This window comes from Melanerpes formicivorus, unplaced genomic scaffold (genome assembly GCF_026170545.1).
Source record: "Melanerpes formicivorus ecotype bairdi unplaced genomic scaffold, bMelFor1.0.p_v2 SCAF_14, whole genome shotgun sequence".
In the NCBI taxonomy this organism is placed as follows: domain Eukaryota; kingdom Metazoa; phylum Chordata; class Aves; order Piciformes; family Picidae; genus Melanerpes; species Melanerpes formicivorus.
Genome location: NW_027142366.1, coordinates 10,149,655 through 10,172,073, shown reverse-complemented (window position 1 = coordinate 10,172,073; position 22,419 = coordinate 10,149,655). Strand labels below are relative to the sequence as shown.

At 53.6% G+C, this 22,419-nt stretch overlaps 1 protein-coding gene across 1 annotated transcript in view; it reads right to left on the bottom strand.

Annotated features, from left to right (window-relative positions):
- Positions 1 to 18,305, bottom strand: part of HS3ST4 (heparan sulfate-glucosamine 3-sulfotransferase 4) — a 60,407-nt gene extending 42,102 nt beyond the window's left edge. Inside the window, exon 1 of the mRNA XM_068146927.1 lies at positions 17,677 to 18,305. Within this exon, the coding sequence (XP_068003028.1) occupies positions 17,677 to 18,305 (629 nt within the window). The remainder of the gene's footprint in view (positions 1 to 17,676) is intronic.
- Positions 18,306 to 22,419: the final 4,114 nt, after the last annotated feature.

The window sequence follows — 22,419 nt, the reverse complement described above, 5'->3', positions numbered from 1 at the left end:
GTTTGCAAATGGCAATAACCTGGCTCCCGAGCCGCTGAGCTCTGCACGGCCCTGCTGGCACTGCCCGTTTGCTGGGCTCTGGTGACCCAGCACTACGGGTGGTCTTCAGGCTTGCCAGGACACATCTGCAGCAGGACACTGGCTGACAAAGGCAGGCTGTTCTGCACCAGTCCCAAAAGCTGTCCCTCGCCCATGGTGTCCTGGCATGGGTGGTTGAGCTGCCCAGGCTGTATGCCTCACACAGCACCAGCTGCCTGCACCCCAGCCCACAGCAAACTGTGGGAGCACATGGGGACACCAACAGTCCCCATGTCCCCATGGAGAGCTCTGACTGGTCCCTGGGGCTGGAGCAGAGCCTGTCCAGTCCCAGGGCCAGAGCACTGAACTCTGTGTGGGCTCCTGGTACAGAGCCAGTCCTCAGCCCCAACAGCTCTCTGTCCAAGGGGCATGCCAGCAGCGGAGGCTCCTTGAAGCTGCCGATGCCACAGCCAAGAGATAATCACGGCGCTGATCGATAGGAGACTGAACGTTAGAAGTGATCCCCCAGCCGATTTCAGGTTCCAGTAGCGGGCAGCAGCCTCCCCCTGGTGACTTCTGCAGAGCTGCCGTCCTTACCTGTACCCAGCCACAGGGCTCTGGCCCTATCCTGCCCCACGCCCATGCTCCCAAGAGGTGGGGAGAAGGAAAAGCTGTCCAGTTCAGCTTTACACGTATGTGAGAGTCTCAAACTGTGACACTTGCTAACTACATCCGAGAAAACAACAAAAGGAAATTGGAGAGGAAACCTCAGCATTCAGTCTTCCTTCCTTCCCCTCCCCCATGTTGTTTGGGGTTTTTTTTTTCCCTTTTTAAAAGGAAATAATTTTTTAGGCATTAAAAAAAACCTCCCCAGGGGTGCTGCCACAAACGTGGTGTAACCTTGAATTCCGTGTGGCAGGGCTGGCTTTCATTATTTATTAGGAAGATCAATTAGAATATTCTGTTTGCAGAAGACTATAGTCCAATATGTACTTCAAGCACTAACAGCTAAATACATGCTTATTTAAAAATCAATCTAAAAGTCAAGGTTTCCTTTGTAAATCCTTACTACAGGTTGAAAGAAATAAGAAAAAAGAAGAAAAAGGCAAAAAGCTGTGAGTGCTACCACCTGCTGAAGGCTGCGGTCTCAAGGAGACGCTCACACGTGCTGAGACGTCTCAGGTGGGAACAGAGAGCAAAAGGCAAACAACTGCCAGAGCCCCCAGCACAGAGGGCTCCCGGCGGGCACGCGTGAAGGCTGCCGGCTCCCATGGGTGGGCATCCAGGGAGCCCCACACCAGGGAGGGCACCGACGGCCCCTGGCTCTGGCAGTGGGAGAGTGCCAGCAGTGCCAAGTGACTCACGGCCGGCTCCCAGCACCCTGGCAGAGGTTTATCTTTCATTGACTGGCCAGGGCTGACACGGAGCCAAAGCCTGCGCCTGGCAGCCCGGCCCAGATCCGCAGTGTCCTCGCCTCTCTCCTCGCAGGAGCAGGTTTCCAAGATTAATTGCCATGTATTATTTATTGACCTCAGCCACGACCTTGGCCTGCCACGGGCTCCTTCACCACAGCCTCCTCAGCAGCCACAGCAGCAGTGGCAGGAAGCAGCTTTGGCAGGGCAGCACCGGTGGCACAGGGTGCCCGGTGCAGCCAGCCTGGCCATGCCACAGGGCTGCCTGACAGCCCCAGAGACACCAACTGCTCTGCTCCCACTCCATCCCCACCCTGCTCAGCCATTCCCCAGCTGCAGCCAGCTCCTGCTTTCATCTCTTCCCTGCCGCAAGCTGGGCGTGCGCAGCCAGCTCCCAGGTTCTCCTGATTTCTTAAGCTCTTTCTCTTTCGTCTTTCATTTCTAAATCTTATCTCCAGGTAAAAAGGGTATTTGATGGGATCAAAAAGTGACCTTTAAGGAGGTTAGCAGAGCCTCAAACGCTATCCTGGCAAGTTCATGCACACTCGAGCGCTGAAGGGAACAGCTCTCTGATCTCCTGCTCCTCAGTGGAAAAGTTGCTTCCTAAAGATCTCTGCCAAAAGTCCCTACAACAAGCTAAGAAAACTTTCTGAAAAAGCCACAACCTAAAGCTGGGCACAAGCTGTCCTCCAGCTGCTGAGAAAGCAATCATCAAAAACTTCTGACATGGTTCTTCCCCTGCTCAAGTTCCCTGTCTCTCGCCAGTCCCCTGTGTCCAGCAGAGTCCTGATGATCCCCCACCTTTCACTCAGCCACACAAAATCACTCAAGTGCCTTCAGAAGCATGAGAGCTGTGGAAGGACGTGGGACAGAAGCAATCAGAACAATTAAACAGTGACTAATGCCTGGAACTGCATCTGAGCTGAGCATGGGATGCAGACCCAGCAGCTGTCCCCCAGGCAGAGGCAAGGTAACACTGCACGGGGACCCCTCTGGCCCCAGGGGACACAATGGCCCTGCCATGCTGAGACTCCCCAAGGCCTTCCCAGCAGTGTTGTGCCCTGCACAGGCCGGAGCACCTCTTGGTCATGCTGGGAGAGATGTAGAGAGGAATCAGCAGCATGAGCTGGTGGACAACAAATCCCTCCCTGAGGAGATGGCACCACTTGATCTGCAAGTCAGAGTCACTCCATCCCTGGGCAAGACCAAGACTTGCAGACCTTTCCTAAGCACCTTGTGGTTAAATTCCAGATGGGAGAAGAGCAGCCTGAGCTAAGGGATGATGTGGGCACATGATGAAGTGGCTTCCACCATGCCATGGGATCAATGAGCTGCAGCACTGCATCCCTCCAGGGTCCTGGCAGATGGAGACCAGGGATCAGGAGGTCAGGCCCATACTCTCCAGTGGCAGCTCAGAGCTTGCACTGGTGGTGACAAGATCCTCATGCCACCAGCTGGGCAAGGGGACACATGCAGGCTCCTCTGTCCACAGTGGAGCTTGCTGGTGCCTCTGCCTGCAGCAGGAGACCCAAGGCAGAGGGAACAGCCAGGAGTGCAGGATTAAACAATTCTGTGCCACTGAGCAGGGCTGCAGCAGTGCACAGCCTGTGCTGTGCCACTGCCAAGCACCAAGCACAGTGGGCAAGGGCACAGGCAACAGTGTGAAAGCTGCCTGTTCAGAGCAGTCAACCCACCACCAAGATCATGTCCCCTCCACATCACCTTGCCTCCAGAGAGAGGGACAAGAGGATACCCTGAGCCATGCCATTCTCTCCAGCCTCCCCATGCAGACCCGTCCTGACAGCAGCTCGTTGCAGGGATGGCAAACCCAGCCCAGCAGCCAAGGGGTTAAAGTGCCTCGTTATTCCTTTCATACCTGGGCTCCACTTATTTGCAGAGCCCATTTCCCAGAAGCCAAGGCTTCTAGCAGCAGCTCTGCTGTAGAACCCCTTATTATGGATTGCGAGTTCCTTAAAGGTCAGGGAACACAACACAATGGAACGGTATCAGTGAGCTCAGCCACTTGGTATTTTACTAGGGGAACCCATAAAGCAGATTGTTTGCTGCAGAAAACATACGCTGGATAATAAAGTCGCTGTAATTGTCTCCAGAAACAAACAATCAGTTCGGGGGAAAACGCTGCGGGCATGGGGGTGCCCAACGCGGCCTGGCCGCAGGCGCTGCTGGGCTGTATTGCACCCTTCAGGCTGCAGCACCTAAAATGCATTGCCAGAGAGCTCGTAGGGAAATAAACCATTTCCCAATGTATTGTTGAGAGACAAATACTCAATATTCCATCTAACGAGGGCGTGCAGCTGGCGCTTAATCTCAGGCAGCATGGAGCAGGCCGCGGCTCGCTCCCCCATTAAGGAAATGTAGAATTGATTGTGAGGATGATTGAAGATTTCTGTAGAGCACAATTCCCAGGTCTGTGATGACCCCTCCTTTTTTTTTTTTCCTCCTTTTTTTTTTTCTAATTTGCCTGTAATCTACTCAGACAAATCCTTTTATCACATTTATTTCCTTTCCAAGTTACCACCGGGGTGATTAATTACTTAACTTTGCAGTCCTACTTACCCTGCTGTACACACCAATTTTTCTTCCTATTAAAACAGGTCTCCATCCCAAACAGACACCTTTCCCTGTTAAGCTCCTTCACCCACTGCTAATAGCTGCTGAACAGTTTCCTCAGGACATGCCCAGCAGCCACCCATCCCATCCTGTCCCATCCCATCCCACGGTTTCACATCACTTTGAGATGCAGCAGGCACCGCTCATCGCCCTGCTGCCCACTGCAGAGTGGCTTGGCCCTTCCATGGGGAGAAGAAAAGCACCAACCTCCTTCTCCAAGAAGCCAGGAGCTTGTCAGACCGTGGGGGGTCACGGCTGCTCTGCCAGCCTGGAAATTCTCATTTGGTTCTAGATTTAATCTCATAATGAAAAAGGAATTGGAACCAGTGCAACTGTTTTACCCTTCCCTAGTCACAGAGAGGGGAGGAAAAGCAATTTAAAAGAACCGACGCTGCCTACACAAAGGCAGGGCTGCTCTCACCCACCTTTAACACCTGCGCTGGCTGCTCACCGGCTGGGGGAGCGGAGGAGGAACGCTCCCACCCCCCTCCCTGAGCGTGCCACCGCGTCCCAGCCAACAGCAGCAAGGCACTCGCCACAGAAAAGCAATTAGATTTAAATCTAGTTTCCTCTTTCTGCCTTGTCTTTTCTCTTTTCTCTACTTAGATGCTCTTCAGTGTAGTACCTAATATGATTTGTGTTGAGCACAGTGTGAAACAGGAATGATTTATGGGTCTGTTAGTACTCCACAGCTACCTGACGCCATCTCAGCCCCCCAAAAGGGCACTCCAAGAGCAGATTGACGAGGGAGTCCTGGCATTACATGTAATTATTTGTGTACCCTGCCCACATAATCATGGTTATTCTGGCTCTCACGATGCTTGAGCGCTTTCCTTGTGCCACGCTGGGCTCTGCTTCAGCAGAAAACAGGTCTTGGACCTTCAACTGGCACCAGCCCCCGCTGCCCCACTCTGCCTGCTGCCAAGAACAGATCTGCTGGGCTCTAATTGTTTCAGCTCAGATGAACTTGTGCCTCAAGATGGGCTCAGTCTTTGCATGTCATTGCCCCTGAGGCACTAGGTGCTCAGGCACCCACTATACCCAGCTCCCACAGCATGCCGGGGTTGCAGCAGCTTGGGTGCCTAAGTCCTCCTGAAAGTCCCTGGGATAGGTCAGATAGCACCACGGCTGCCAGAGCAGCTCTCCCAGGGACGATCCCGCCCCTCTGCGCTACCAAATGCCCTTCATTAATGCTTAATGCTGCCCCAAGAACATCCCGGGTCCTCACTGCAGCCACCGCTGCCAAGGGGCAGGCAGACAGCACAGCCCCCTCCCTTCCTCCAACGTACAACCAGAAGCCAAATGAAATAATGAAAGAAACTCATTTTAATGCCACAGAGGGAATTGTTTTATTGCTAAAGCAGCAAATAGAACTAATTGAATCGGCTGGGGAAAAAAAAAAAGAAAAGGGAGTGAAGGAGAAGAGAGGTGCAGTGCACCGACAGAAAGGGCGAGCGGGAGCCTGAATATTCATGGACCTGGGAACTGCAAATCTGTGAATGCAAAATATCCTCAGAACTGATAACAGTGCCAGCACTGATGGCAGTGCCCAGCTCCAAAAGTGAGCAAGCAATGTTTGCATTTACAAGATGGGGTTTTAAGTAATATCACGGAGCAAATTCTCTGGCTCATTAGGCTGCTCTGCACCACCCCTCCTGAAACAGGCCAGCCTGGGAGTGAGCACAGGGGATACCGCATCCCATCAGCAGCTACGCACAGGGCAAGGTGCCCACCTTGCCCCTGTCTTGCCTACCGATGGGCACAAGTACCCTGAGGTGCTCCACAACCTCTCCCTCCTTTCAGTGCCACCCTCATGGGCAGCAGACACTCTTGAGACCATACTGCTGCCCAGCAGGGACGGGATGGTGACCTGGCTGCTGCCTGCCAGGTGAGGGGCTGTGGAGGTGGCTGTGACCCTGTTGCTGCCAGACTGAGCACAGGCTGGCATGGCTGCAGGGCTGGGCACCTCATCTCAAATCACGTCCTGTGTCCCACACCACCAGTTAAGCCTGCCACAAACCTTTAAGTTCACTGTTTTCAGTCAACCTTCATATTCAGTGGCCACATATATGTAGTAGTGTAGAGGGCTGCATTTTAATTAAGGCAGTGCTCATGTTCTTCATTACAGCACTAAGTCACCCAGCAAGGAGCACCAAGGATATAAATCCCCTTAATGAAGAAGGAGCAACACGTTCTGCTTTGTACGTTTAAGCAGAGGCACCACCACACAAAATGACTGCTCCAAGGAGAGCAAGAAGGTGCTCCAGGAGAAAAGCTGGATTGGACATGCCATTGACTACACACCACCACCAGCAGCACCAATTCAGGACTACCATGACCTCCCTATCTGCATCCCAAGGGCACAAGAAACAGCCTGTGGCACCTCAATCTGCTTGCCCTGCAATGAAACCCTAAGGTCCACCTGGGCTGTGTGGGTTTGCCAGTGGGTTGTGCAGTGCCCAGGCTCCTCCTGGAGGCCCACACCATAGATAGAGGGGAAGATCTGCAGCAAAGACCCCCATGGCAGGAGCTCCAGCACTCAAGGGCTCCAATTCTGTCCTGAGCTGCTAGCGCTGTGCAGCCAGCCTCAGAGCTACCATGGGGCTGAAACATGCACCTCTGCAGAGCCCCCCAGTCTCTCCCCATGGCAACATCCCCAGTCCTCATCCCCTGGGAACAGTGAAGAGCTCCAGGCTCTCTCCCCTGCCTGTGACATGCTCCAAGCATTAGCAGAAGTTAATAGGGGACACTGGCAGAGCCACACTGCAAGCACCTCACCAGGCTACCTGTGGGCAGGACCTTGACCTGGGTAGCAGCATACTGGCATCCACTGTGGTGCCCTGTGGGGACCCTGGCTGCCAGGAATCCCTGCTCTAAACACATCACCCTGATGTCATAAGCAGCTTGGAACTTACACATTAATAAATGGGCTCCTCCAAGGCTCTGGCAAGGAGAAAGCACCTCCCCACCATCACCTGCCACCAGCAATGGCTGAGGAGCTGCTGTCAGGTCTCGAATTAAGAGGGTGGTGTTGGAGATACAACAGGTGTCCCACAGAGACAGCCATGTCCCAGGACCAGGGCCTTGCAGAAAATTCTGTGGGAACAGGGCAATAATAAACTCCCTTGGTGTAACTTCACCAGCAGTGGCTCCAGCAGAAAGCCTGCAGTGATCTAATAACACAATTCCCCTGCTGCCACTACAGCCTCCAGAAAGCAGGGGCAGCCTGAGCCTTAAATCCATCCCAGCTCTTCCTCTGTCATTAATTGTCAGGCTATTTGTACTGCACATTTTACATACCAAACAGACATCAAGTTCAAGGTGGCCTAGGCTGCAGAAGGGCCCTCTTTTAATCTCCCTAATTCTAAAGCGGTACCAAACTTCACTATTTTCTGTACACTTACATCTAACACTAGCACTAGCAATTTAGGAGCAATAAAAGTCAAGCTCCCGCCTCACACAATGACCTTGCAGCTTTATTTCCAAAGTTCAATCAGTTAACCTAGGAGAGCAACAGCTTCCCTACAGTGAGTAATGATGCAGAATAATATTTAGATAGAGATAAACCCCTTTTGCATAGGAAATTGCATCACAATTTGCTGGGTCTCCAAAATTCGCAGCGAGATGCCTTAGTTTGCCAATGAAGTTATTGCCTCAGGCATTTTTGCACAGTGCTTTGATTTTTTTCCGGGGGTTTCTGGAGGATTTTGAGCTGAGTAAGGAACCTTTGCTGCTCCTGTGCAGCAGACCCAGCGGCGCTGCCTGCCCTCTCCTCCCACGCTGGTTCACCTGGCACTGACCGGCTGCAGCAGATGAAGAGCTTCCCAAAAAGTGGCTCTGCCCTTAATTGAGGAGGAGGCAGATGGGCACTGCCCATGTTGCTGGCTGGGGACTCTCAGGGCTCCCCTTAGCATGCTGGGCACTGACAAGCGCTCACCCTGTGAGAATTCAGTTCCCCAGGACGGAGGACACCAGCGCACGCAATCACAGCTTCCTGGCTCTGCTTTGCCCAGACATTCAATCTACCTTGGTCAGCCACTAATTAAGATTGGTGAGCAGAACACTGCCAAGGCCTCCCATCTGCTGCCAGGGCCTGACATTATTCATTCTCCCCTGCCCATGGGGGGAGTACCAGCCACCACCCAGTATCAGCCACCACATTCACACCTCCCTCCACACCTGTTAAAGCATCCCCATGACTCCCCAGCCTCTCAGGTTCACACCCTACTGGTGATGACAGCAGTTTGCTTTCCTCTGTGTTCTTGACAACTCAGGCAGGGGAGGCAGAGCCCCTTCTGGGGTACCTCTATGCCCTGGGATTGGCTGGTTCTGCAGCCACCAGCCCCTTGGAGCAGCAGGGCAGAGGATGGTTTGTAATGAACACAGCTCAACTAAATCACCCCAAACCAGCTGGGAGGTGCAAGTGTTGATGGTGTAGGCAAGCAGCAGTGGGATCAGTGCCACTGCTCCCCGGGGGACAGGTCCGATGGGGATGAGCCAAAGCCCAATTAAAGACCTCCAGCAGCAAGGATTTCAGGATCCATGGTCTGCCACCAGCATTCCACAAGTCAGCACTTTGGACCCAAAAAGGTTTTAAAGTAAGCAGGGCTGGAGCTGAGCAATTAGCAAGGCACCCCAGTGGCACAGCCCCTTAGAGCCACGGTGAGCTGGAGGAGGCTCAGAGGTGGATCCTAAGCAGGGGACAGCAGCTGAGCCCCCAAGGTAGTCCCACAGCCACTGGAGCCTTGTGCTGAGTAGCATCACCCCGAGCGGGTGCTTTGCCTCCTCCTTGGCTGGGCAATGGCAGCTCCTGCTGTCAGCTGCTGAATCCAGCACAGGTCTAACACGGCGCTGAGCGGACGTTGGCTTTCCACCAGCATGCTGGCTGCTTGGCTTAATTATATGAATGTCCATCATGAACAAATAGAGAAAGGGCAGAGCTGAGGCTGAAATAAAGTTATTTGCAGATGTGGATGAGGGCTAATAGAAAGTATATTCTATTACTGTGCCCATCTCCATGCAAGATGAAAGGAGATATGCTCCAAAACAAAGCAGAGCTGTGAATTTGGGCTTACCACAGCACCACTGTTCCGCTCCGACCCAACGTGATTACCCATTAATAAAGGAGGGAGCCAGGTCCATTGCAGCCTGGCTCTGGAGGGAATGGAAATCAGATTTTGGCTTCAGTTACAGCAATCTCCATAACACAAAACAAAGCCTGGCAGCTGGCGTTATTTTTATCTTAAGCCAGCTCTGTTTAGTAGGTCTGCGGTGATCATTGATGTCCTGTTGCTATTGCCTCTTCTCCCCCACCCCCCCCACCCCCCTGCCTCAGTTTCTCCAGGCACTGACTAGGCTGGAGGGCTGTATTTTGAGAGGATCCTGCATTCCTTAGTGGCAAAAACCAGTGGTGAATTTTGCATCCACCCTCAGCATTTGGCCTGTTTATATTGCCGAATAAATTCTTTAAAGAAGTACCGTACTTCACAGGAGAGCTTGTCAAGGTAAATACCTTCATTTACATAAAATGTGACTAGCAATTGAAATGTTAAAGCCATAAAGAGCAAGTTTATGATCCATCCTTGATGCCTGGATGTATAATATGACAAGAGGGAAAATAGTGTGGCTTGCAACGTTTACTAAATTGGTGTGTTGACTCAGGGGATGGAAATGGGAGATTTGACAAAACAGGTTGGAGGGGGTTTGAGGTTGTGGTTTGTTGGGGGGTTTTCCCTCTTTTTTTTCTTCTTCTTTTTTTTTTTTCCCCTCCAATAAATACGAATCCCTTCAACAGCATTCCAACAGTTGGCTGTTAAACACTCTCCTTAGACTGGAAACAGCAGCTACCTAAATAAACAAACAGACTGCAGGGCGGGGGACTGCATGGGAAGGAGCTACCCATTCAAGTGGTGCTCTGGGGATGGTCACCTGAGATCACAGGGGACAGGAGCCCAACCACACATGCTCCTCCAGAAAAGTAGAAGAGATACCCACAAGCCATTATGTACAGCAAGGTCCGAGCAGCAGCTCCAGCATATGGCGGCTTCATGGTCCCAGAGACACTGAGCTGCTCCAGCATGGGGATGGAACCTGTCCCAGCCACTCTGCCTCCCCCTATCCAGCAGCTTTGCTGGAGCTGACCCTCGCTCCTTTGATCTAAGCAGGAATTCCTCACGGTGACTGGAATTTAGGGGCTTCTTTTCAACTTTTTTAAAATTGGAGAAGAAACCCATTTAAACCACTTCAAATCCTAAATAATACTTTAAAAAATGTGAATAGAAAGGATAAACTGGACCGCTGCCTACATACATAGCAGGGTGAAATTATAATATCCACACTTAATGCTCTGGAAAGTTTGATCGTGCATGTTCCTCACCTCAGCTCTGTGCGAGCGTTCCAGCCATTCATTCACACCCCTACCCTTCTCAATTCATTGAAACCACTTCAAGCAAAAATCATTTGAAAGAAATTACCTCTGTGTATTGCACCACAAGCAGTGAGAAATGTCCCACATGAGCCTCTCCAGCCCCCAAAGCAATAAAATTTCTGCTGAAGTGCATGATATAATGACTCTGGGAAGGAAGTCCCCATGACAACAAGAGGTAAGAGAAATCCATGAAAAGCAAAGACTCCGACCTCTCTCGATACAAGGTGTCACCAATTTGTGCTGGAATTTTCACTTTGAAAACCAAAAGCCTTTGTCCATAACTTTCTTTGAGAACCTGTTGTTCCCCCTTTGCTAGGCTGGGCTTGGAAGAGAGCGGAGCAAGCCTCGCCAAATCAGAAGCTGAGCAGGGGTCAGGCACATCATTTAAACCTTGAACACAACCAACCAACCCTTCACCTTTCTCTTCTCCGGGGAGGCTGCTTTTCCCCAGACCTGTTTTGGGGGGTTCTGCAGCATCCACAGGCTTGGGCAATGCTGCAACCACAGGCAGAGCAGAGCTCACAAACTTTGACACTACCCCGAACACTTAAACCATTAGCAGCAAAGCTCTGCAGCCTTTACTTAGTGGATTATTGAGCAGAAACAGAGACTGCTCTTGAAAGCACAGTTCTTTGGACAGGTTATTTCAGGCCTGGTGACATATGATGGTTCCCCAAGTGCTCCAAGGGATGCTCCACAAGTTCCTAGAATCACAAACTGGTCTGGGTTAGAAAGGACCTTAAAGATCACCTAGTTCCAATGCCCTGCCATGGGCAGTGACACCTGCTAGAAGCAGGTACTCAAGCTGAGGGAAGAGGCATCTCTGCTGTACTTGGCTGGTTTCTGAGCCCTGGATTCACAGCCCTCCCAAGCACTCCTGCCCAAGGTGCTGGGCTGCTCCTGCTCACAGGAGCTAGGCACAGACCAGGGAGAGTAGGGCAGGACCCTGCTGGGTGTGGCGCATGGTGGCCTGAGGGAGTGGTGCCAGCCATGTCTCTGCCAGGGCTGAGCAGGACAGGTGCCCAGGATCTACAGCTCTCAGCTGTGCCATCTTCCCTCCCACGTCTCTCTCTGCACCACGTGCCCTGCAAACACACAACCTCACCCAGTGGCAGCCAGCACTGAGGGAGCAGGCATCTGGAGCCCTCCCTGACAGCGCCTTGTCCTGGCACTGCTCTCAGCCTCTTTGCAAGAAGAGCAGGCACAGCATGGAGGGGCTGCGGGTGTTGAAAGCTGCTGCCATTCCCATGGCTACAGCTGAGTAGCCTGTGGATAACCATCATCAGGTGATGACACACTGCAAAAAGGCTCGAGTCATTCCTGCATCCTGTCCCTGAAGCTGAAACCAAGGGGAAGGCTGGGAGAAGACCCTGATGCACACAGGGCAGGAGACCCCCAGCACTGTCACACAGTGCACTCACTATGGCAGCTCTAGGTGAAGGAGAAAATTGATGCCTGATGCTAGAGTGGGCTCTCTCCAGCACCCAGATGGGCAAAATACAGGCATTAACCAGCAGTGAGCCTGGCCCCTGCTCATAGCCTCCACCTTATAATCCAGCTCAGCCCAGAGCCTCCACCAGCTTCAGTGAGAGCCTGACTCAGGCACCAGAGGGAGGTCAGTGGTGCAGGTATGGGCTCACTCTGTGTGGGAGACTTGGGCTAGGAAACACAATGCATGTCTCAGATGTTTAGCAAAGGCAAAGGGTTCAAGGTACTGAAAGTACCACATTACACAAACACTAGTGCAGTCTCCAAGCCAGATTCATCCCAACACACTGGATCCACAGAGCAGGGAGGCAGCTGAGTCACTACATTTCAGCAAAAGCCAGCTCACAGCAGGTCCCAGAAAGAAAATCAATACCCTTTCCCCAAGTTCCCAGAAGTGCAGAGGGCACAGAACGCTGGGAAGGCCTTTTGCAGAGCAATCCAGCTGTCAGCAGGCTGCTGCAGCGGTGCTGGTCGTTAGCAGCAGACCCAATCCATCTGTCCCCTGCAGGAGCCCTGTGGTGCCCATCAGCACAGGCTCATGGCTTCGATGACAGCTGTTTGATTTCCGACTATGCTGAGCTGATGGGAGAGCCACCAGCACTACCCAGCAACACAATTACAGCTCCCAGCAAGGGCTGCACCATGTGAGACCAGCTGAAACAGCCCTAAGCCACCACTGCCCAACCGATGCTGAGGGATGCTGGGGGGCAGGGGGCTCATCACATCTCCTCAGACACAACTGGCACCATCTCTGCCAGCTGCTATCATGAGAAGAGCTGGGTGCTTGGAGGTGGGATGAGCCTGGTGCACACAGGGATGGCTGCACCACCCCAGAGTAGGGCACAGAGGAACAGCCCCACCAGCCCCAGAGCAGCACAGGAGGGCAGGTGGGACATCAGCAACCCCTGGGAGGAGCAGAACTGTCAGATGAGTGTCCTGTCTGCAGGGACATGAGCAAGAGCACTGGCTCCACAGCCATGGCCAGCTGCTCCTGGAACCACTGGCTTGGAAGCACACGGTCATTGCTGGGAGAAGAGCTCCTTGGCATGGCATAATTTGTTACTTGTTGAAGGCAGCAGCTGACAGAGCACCACATGGGCCTGGCTGTTGGGGAGAAGGCTCCAACAAACCCAGACAGGAGGCAATAACAGCATTAGACATGCAAACCCTCTGCACACTCATTGTGGTGGCTGCTCCCTGCAGTGGGGCTGTGTCACACACAAAGCTGCGCCCTGCACAAGGGCAGGAGGTGACACACACAGGCAGAGTGAGAGGAGAGTGGTCTCCTTACAGAGACCCTGCTGCAGCTTCTCTGCAAGGGATCTGCTGAGATGGAGGGAAGGAGAAACCCAACATGCGCATCCAGACTCCTGTCACTCCTGACTACCTGGAACAGTCCTCAAATCAGTGAGGCTTCAAACTCCACAACTGAAGTTCACCACTACCAGAGACTCAGCACTGTGGAGACCACACATCTGTTAAAACTGCAAACTGGTTTTCAAACCAGTTATGAATTTCCAGTTTTCTGCTATACAGGAGATGTCAAGACAACCCTAGAAGTGACCAGACAGACCTGCACCACCCCATGGTGCTGAGCCTGCAGGCAGCTGGGAGCACCAGGCTCAAAGCACTGTGCTCTTCCACCTAGCCCAGAGAGCCACCAAGATGCTGAAGCACTGAAGACCACTGTGCTGGTCATTTGCACAAGCAGAACAGTCCAACTAAAGCACCAGCCACCCCAGTGCCAAGAGCCCCCACTCTCCTCACACAGTCCCCGAAAAGCATTTCTCCTCTGGCACCTCCAGACTGGTCACCAACAGTCTGAGCACCCAGAGGTGTCCACATCCACACACTTTACACCATACCATTGATGGAACCACTGACAAACAGGCAGTGTGGTGGCTGCAGAGTACCAACAGTGTCACCTTCCCTTTTCCTCCCATCACATAAAATCACACAAAAGCCAGGGCTCCCTGCAGAGCCCAGGCATAGCCCACTGACACATGGCCTCTCCTAAGGCTGTCACAGCAGACCCCAAACCCAACCCTCCAGCACCACAAGGAGACAATTTTGTCAAGTGTTGGATGCTGTATTCAGTGTGCAGTTCCCATTATCCACAAAATCCTCTCATGCTCCTGCACTCTTGTGTCATGCCCAGGCAAGAACCTCAGGCACATCCCCAGCATCCCTTTGGTTTGTGCTGACAACACACATTTGTAGACATCAGCTAAACTCCTTCTGTGCTCAGAGGCCTCCAAAGTCTCCCCATCGTTCTGCTGTCATTGCTGCATGCTCAGTAAGGCTCTCACAGTTCACCTCCAGCTGCAGGGTAGCTCGGGGCAGAGCTCACGGCATGGGCCATGCCCACTGAGGCATGAGCACTGTGCTGCAGGGGGCACATCACCCAGGCAAGCACCTCCAGCCCAGCCTGGCCAGAGGGGCTGTGCATGAGGTTAACCCCATGGCTGGGCTGAGCAGGCAGGAAGAGCTGCCCCACATCTGTGAGGGAGCAGAAGGACACTTGGGCACTGCCCAAACACCAGCTGCAGTTCCTAAGGGGCAGGACAGAGCATCCTGTGGTTCAGAAAGGATGGGCAGGTGGAGCCACCAGCCACTTCCAAAAGCAAGGCAGATCCCTGCTCCTTACCACAACCATCATCCACAGTAAGACCAAGTCCTGACATATTGTAAGGGGTGAAGTCAAGCAAAGTTCATCCCCAAAGAGACAACTTACTGGCAGGTACCAGTGTCCTGGACTTGGAGAGATGAAGACCCACCAGTAACATGTGTCAGAGAGGAGTGTTGACAAAAGGAAAGGCTCATAGCCACTTCCCAAAGGCTTTAAGACCATGTAACAGTGGTCAGCTCATACTCTGCATTAAGGGGCAGAAGAAAAGCAAGCTAGGAGATGCATCCACAGCAGTTGACGCACAGGCGGTGTGAGGCACGGCATAAGGGAAGCTGTGCCCCTATACCTGTCCTTCTGACAGCCTGAATTGGGATGTATGGACTAACAAATCTCAGGCACACAAACAGCTCTGGCAGCACAGCACCAAAACAAGCCTGTGTGGGGAGAACTCCAGTTTCTCTACAGACTTTGTCTGCTGAGCTGAAGGGACCACAAGCAGCCCATCCCTCAGGGTCACCAAGAGCACAGCCTGGACCACAGAGCTGGAGTGATGGGCACACCCCAGCCACCAGGCAGAAAGCTCTACTTGCACCTACTTGTTCCTAACCACTGTCCTTGTACAGATCCTGGACATAGTGTCTACGATTGACTAACCTCAAGGCAGCAATGATGTGCGAAACCCAGTGTGGAACACACTCAAAAATTGGTAGCGTTTAGGTGCTGTCTTACAGGGGAGAAACTAAGGTGGGGAAACTGCTCTTCTTCCCTGTAGCTCTGCCAGACTGGAAGATGTTCTGTGCTGAAAGACAAAGCCAGGAATCCCGAGGGGCTGCTCCTTCCTCATTTCACTTCATAAGAACAAACTTGGCAGTAGTAAAAGCTAACAGTTGAGAATGCACAAATAAAGCAGCGTTATATGCAAAATATAAACAAGTGGTAGAAGTCCCTGTTAGGAGCTGCTGGTGTAAACACTTCAGTAGCTGCTGCTTTGCTTACAGAAAATTGACATTTCTGCAGAGAGGAAAAATCTCCAATTACTCTGCCCAGGACTCAGCTGCAGGCAGCCAGCCCTCAGTGCACTCAATCAGGGGATCTCAGAGAAGGTCAGAAGAAATAGCTGCCAGCGGGGAAGGCAGCTTCCCCCACTGCTTTAGCTCATTGTTTACATGGCACCAAGCACACCAGCCTCCTGGTCTGTGACACCAGCACAGCACCAGGGGAAACCCATTGCCCCCACCAAGGCACAGGTCACCAGCACTGTGTGACCTGTGTCCTGTCCCAGCACTGCTGGAAAACTTTAGCAAGGAAAGAAGAACACTGCTGGGCTGGGCCAGTGTGGAGATGGCTGGAGGTTAAACCACCAGGGCACATCCTCAGTGGCAGGTGCACCAGTGCCAGTTACTTAACCCATGGCCAGAGCATACATCCTCCGGCCAGCTCTGACCCTGCCTTCCCCCTCCTCTCTACCAGCACAGCAGAGCACCAGCAATGAGCTAAACAAACCACAGAGCTACTGCATGGATGAAAAATGTCGATGTGCATTCTGCAAGCACAGACCTGTGGAGCCTTTACTCCTGGTGGAGCTACTAGAGGCTCACCAGCCCTTTCCTTGTAAGCATGAGTCTAGAGGCAAAAGCAGTTGCCTGCCACATCCAGCACTTCATCTTCTGCCTATTTTGAATAAAACCAAACCCTTCATATGCTCTCCCAGCAAGTTTCTAAACTTGTTTTTTCAAGGCAAGCTTTTCCAACAGCAAAATTCAGGGAAACAAGACACCATGTCTGAAATTAGGTATAGAAGCATCACAACCATAGCTGATCCTAAACTGCTTCCCCACACTGGTACAGCTCATGGGGGAACACTCAGAGACAAACATGCTCTCTCTGTGCTGATCTCCACTCTACTGAAGCCCCTCCAGAAAACCCCTCAGCATTTTAACACAGCCAAGTGGATGCTTCACCACACAAAGTGTTCCTAAGGCTTTGCATCCACAACTGCTACAGCAAATTGCCTGAACCTCCTTGCATTCAAATGCCATCGACTTTAATGAGTGACCCCAGCAGTAACTAACTCACTGCCTCTGTTTATTCTCCCTTCATGTTCAACATGCTCAACACTTCCCATACTCAGCGCAACACAAAGACACAACTTCCCAGCTCAGCCAGAGACTGTTTCTTAAAACAACACAAGCATGGGTTGCTTTTAAGAGTAAATTTCAGCACCACCAGTGACCTGCAAGCTCCACTGAAGTGCTGCAGTGGCTTTAATTTGAGATTTTTAAAGAGAACCCCCCGAGCTATCACAAGCCATTGATTTACTGAACCAGCCAAGGCATTTAACACTTCATTACCGCCGCCCAGCATCTTCTAATAATTAGGACTCCTAATACAAGGTTTCCTTAGCTGTGTCACACAACAACATGTGGAGTCTTCCTCACGAGCAGAATTGGGTCCCATCAAGGGGAAGAACTTTCTGATATGGGACTTGTTGAATAAAGAGCAAATCTGAGCAGTGAAGTGAAGCCTGCAGCTCACTGAGGAGCCGGCACCACTCTTCCCTTCTAAGCCCCCAGCATCACCTGGAGCAGCTTCCAGCCTTGTTTATTTCAGTAATTATTAATTACTGACCTATTTACGCCGAGTGCAGCTCAGCTGCACGGTCTGCCCGTGAGCTCCGTGCACGGGAGGTACCGAAAAGGGCCTTTTCCACACATTCTCTACTTTCCCATCACACAGCCGCATTTCACATCGCCGCGGCTGCCAGGCGAGGCACCTATCCGACCCCCGGCCTGCCCCGACAGCGGCCCCGGCTACCGGGCTCTGCACCTGCCGCAGCCCCGGTGACCCCCGCAGCGGTCCCGGGACCCGCCATCGTCCGACGCCTCCGGTGACACTGCCTGGGGTTCTGGTCCCACTGCCCTGCCACTGCTGGTGTCCCTGTCCCACCATCTCGCTGCTGTGCGGGGGACACCGGAGACCCTTCCCGACCGTCTCCTGGGAATCCCCGATTGCCGGGACCCCCCCCCCATCCCGGCTTGGACGGACCCACATCCCCCTGCTGTACCACTCACCTGTACCACTCTAGCCCCTTCTCGTAGTTCCTGTCGAAGAAGTGGGGCTCGGTGCCCACAGCACGCACGTCGGGGTGCGCCCGGATTGCCTCTAGCAGCGCCCGCGTCCCCCCCTTCTTCACCCCGATGATGAGGGCTTGCGGCAGCCGCTTCTCCCCGTAGTCCGGCGTCGTGCTGCCGCCGACACCGCGGCTGCCGGGGCTGCCGGCCCGGCTCAGCTCCTCGTCTGTGGTGCTCGACTCCTGCGGGTCTCTCTCGAAGGCTCCGCTCTGCGCCGTTATCACCTCTCCGGGAGCCAGCGGCGACTGCGGCCAGGAGCCTGTCACCCCTTCCCGGCTGCCGTTGGAGGCCCGAGTCGGTGCCGCGGAGGGGGCCGGGGCGGCGGGGCTGGGGCTGGCGCTGGGGCGCGGGGCCGCCGTGCCGGGGAGGACCCCGGGGGGGCGCGGAGCCGCCGTGCCGGGCAGCGCGGCGGGGGAGCGCAGCGCGGCGGGGCCAGTGCCCCCCATGAGGCTATAGCACAGGTAGGTGAGGCAGAGAGAGAGGCTGCACATACAGAGCAGCTTTCGCGCCGGGGGCCCCTTAGAGCCGCGCCCGCCCGGCACCCCCGGCGGGGCTGCGGGGGGGGACATGGCTGCTGCCCGCTCCTCGCCCCGGGCACCGGGCGCACATGGTGTCAACCGCCGCCCGGCCACCCCAGCCGCATGGGCCGCCGCTGCCCTCCCGCCCCGCCGCCGCCGGGGGGGGGGAGCCCCGCATGGCACGGTCGCCGCCGGCCCCCCCGCCGGGCACCGGGGCTTAGCGCTGCCGCCCCGGTGCCACCGGCCCCGCGCTGTTGCCGCCCTGAGTTCCTGCTGCTAAACTTTGTGGCGGGTGGGAGGCGGGAGCGCGCTCCCGGCGCGGGGAGGGCCTGGACCGCCCCCGCTGCCGAGAACGCGCCGGACCGGGGGGAGCCGCGCCGGTACCGCCGGGCCGCGGGGAGCCGCGCCGGGCGAAGCGGGGCAGCACCGCGTGAAGCAGGACATCACCGGGGTCAGGCCAGGGGCAGCGCTGAAGGAACGGGGCAACATCGAGGGTATTGCCGAGGAGAAAAGCCGGGAGAGCGCAGAGCCCCGGCGGGGCACCTCCGTCCCGGACGGGTCCCGGTGTACCAGGGACAGTCCCCAGCAGCCCCCAGCCCAGACCCACTCGCTGTGCTGCATCCACCCGGGCAGGAGCGGTACCAGCCACCCTCTGCAGACCCTGCTCCTCATCTTCAACAGAAACCACCGAGCCAGGGATGGTCTGCTTCCCTCTGCCCCTAGACCATATCTGCACTGACACCCTCTCGCCCTGCTGCCCCTTGCCCGAATCCAGCTCTCCAAACTGGAGCATCCAGACAGGTCCACTGGGACATCCACCACCCCGGGGTCCCCTGGCTCTGAGAATCTTCAACAGTGATGGGCTTCACCCATCAGCCTGCTGTTTCCTAGGAGCTTGAGGAGAGGTGGCAGAGGGAGAGCAGCAGCTTTTTTGCTGGTACAGGGGAGCCAAGGGTCTATTGAAGCCTGGAGGGTTCAGAGTTTAGGTGCAAGGAGTTGCACGGGTAGGTAAGACCAATTGAACCGTCACATACTGCTCTCTAGGACCTCTACCTCCAGCCTTGGTGGAACATACTGGGACTGGGAGCCTCTCCCTTCACAGTTTTTGTGGAGCAGCCACCATCTCTTCTCAGCTCCACATTTTGTCACTTCCCACCTCAGTTCTCAGCTTCAGCTTTGGCAAGGATTTTGTGAGGGGAAGAAATGAGTTAGTGTCTGAGTTTCCTCTTGTCCCTCATGCTAGGGCATCCCAGGATTCTCTCCATCACAGGTGTGCCACTGGGACACATCACAGCTCTTGGTATCCTGACCACCATGGTCCCTCTCAGCAGAAGAGTGCTGGCATCGCTAGGGCATAGCTGTGGTACAGAGATGAATTGAGGACTTTTAAAGGTCATTTGGTTCACACTCCTTGCAGTGAGCTTGGTGTCATCTGCAGGTGAGCTGAGGGTGCACTTGATTCCACTGTCTGTGTCTCTCATGGGGATACTAAACAATACTGGCCCGAGTATGGACCTTTGAGGGACACCACTTGTCACTAATATCCATCTGAATACTGAGCCATTGATCACTACCCTCTGCATGTGACCATCTAACCAATTCATCATCCACCAAACAATCCACTCATCTGATCCCTATCTCCAGTTTGGAGAGGTGTATGTGGGGGACAACTGTGTCAAAAAGCCTGACAGAAGTCAGATAGATGACATTTGTATCTCTTTTGAGCACTGATGTAGGAGGCTACTAGGCTGATCAGGCAGGATCAGCGCCTTGAACTGCCCTGGCCCCATCCCCACACCTGGACAGTGTCCTATACCCTTCCCAGGACAGCTGTCCCTGCTTCCACTGCCCTCTGCAGTTCCTTCTTCCCCTTCAGTTTGACCAGCAGGTCTCAACTTGGCCATGCTAATCTCTTGCTGTCCTTGACTGTTCTCTTACTCCAGGGATTGAGATCACTTGTGCTCTACGGAAAGTGTCCTTAAAGATCTGCCAACTGTGCATGGTTCCCTGAGGGCCATTTCCTAGAGGATATTATTAACAAGCCTGAATTTTTATTTCCCAAAATCCAGGCTCCTGTCTTTACCCTTGCTCTGTCCCATGTCCCTCAGGATCATTAACCCCTCCAGAGCAACCTGCCACTGGAGTCTCAGCCGTGCTGTTCCCAGGGCAAAAGCAACATCTGAGAAAAAAAAGTAAGTGCCAATATTAACTAGAGACTCAGAGCTGAGAAAAATAAAATATTAATCAAAAAGAGGAAGAGCACAGACTTCCCATAATGAACCAAAGCTCAATGCTGCTCTCAGCTGGACATGTGTTCTCTCTGTGCAGCTCCAGTTCCAACGGAGATTATTTCTTCATAATATATTTTTTATGGCCCGCAGGAGACCTCTGAAATGCAGCGTCTTGTGTCCTGTAAATCATTGCCTGTAACTGGTAGATTCCTTCTCAGCTGCATTACAGTAATGTGACTGTGAAGGGACTAACTGGAGCTGGCAGAGGCACCATCCCTCCCTGCAGCTCTCCGCCCAGCTGCTCTGAGAGGGGCTGCCCTGCAGCAGGTGCTGGGCCTGGGGTGTCCACTGGAGCTCTGCTGACTCTCTCAGAGTGATACGTGGCCCCTGCCCAAGCTGAGCCCACTCAAAGGCTACTGCGAGACAGCCATCAGATCTGAATCTTAAATGAACATCCTGAGTAGGTGCAGCTTGGCTCATGATAGGAGGACATGCTGGAGGCCCAGGGACAGACTGATGTTCTCAGGAATCCCTGAGCAGGGTGAGCTTGTTTTGCTGCTCTGCTTGGCTCATATGCAGGGGTCCTTCCACACAACTGTTGTAATATGTATGGGTCTGCCTTGAGAGAGCTGAGTCCTCCTCATGCTCAGAGATACATTCATTCCAAACTGGAGAACCCTATCCATAAGCCTGTTCTCAAGTTTTCCAATACCCCAGGAAAATAAAAAAGAGATTGTTTTCAGTTCCAAAAATGCCAGCTACAGCTCAGAACAGACGCCCTTTAATGAAGAGTCACAGTGCTTTGGTCTGCTCTACACTGAGCACACATCTAAACCGCAGTGCTTAGCGAAGTGCCCTGCTCTGACACCCTCGTGTCTCCTCTCCTGTGATGTGCTGCACAGAGGACTAATAGGATTTGCAGGCAAATCACACACAATGCAAAGACTATTTCTTCCCAGGCACCAGCTTCCAGCCCAGAGGAAATTTTACAACCTGAATGTAAAGCCTCTAAAACAAATGGCTTAGCCTTAAATGCCTGCTGCCCAGGCTTGGCTCATTTTACCCATCAGAGAGTGTGTATTTCTCCTGCGTGGATGTCAAACGCATCCATGAGCAGAGCTGAGCAGTATCGAAGTGTCTGGTGGTGCTCAGCCGGTGGATGCAGCAGGAGCTGATGGAGTGTAACACTTGATCTGACAGTTGTGCTTTTAAGGGCTCCTGTATTTACATCACCTACCTGCATGCTTCTCTTCACAGTCATTAGCAACGAGAGTGCTCCCCAAGCAGTCCCCAAGTGTCCACTCCAGCAAGGCCAGCTGATGCTGTCAGCCCTGTGTGGGAACTGCCAGGTCGGTCTGGTGGATCAGGTAGCTCACAAGCCACATTTTGGCAGGGAGCAAGACAGTTGCTTTGGAGAAAGGTGGAGGAACTCCACAGCGGGCAGCTGTGGAGCAGCTTCCCCTCAGATACAGGTTCTTCTAACTGCCCATCCATTTAGTGTGGCTGTCCCAGCCTGAAGGACATACCTGTGATGTTCTTATTTCCCCAGGGACAGCAGCACTGAGTTTTGTGCCAGTCTTGCTTATGGGGATGTGTGACGATAAGCCATGGCAGGCAGCTGGCGCCCTGCCCTATACTAGCTGGCAGGGCCTGATTCTGCACATGGTGAAGGCAAGGTTCTGATCAGACTGGGAAGCCCTTTCTCAGATGTTGCCAAACCTCCAAGCAGCACAAGGGTCTCACACCCCTGGCTGGTGCCAGGCAAAGCTGATGGCTTGGCTCATGAAGGGTAAGCAGAATTCTGCTCCCAGGCAGAGACAGCTGCAGGTTGGTTTGTGCTGTTCAGACAACAGAATGTCCACCCTTCTTACCATCTCTGCTCCAGGAACATAAACTGGGAGAACAGGGGCAGAGTCAGACTCCAAGGACAACCT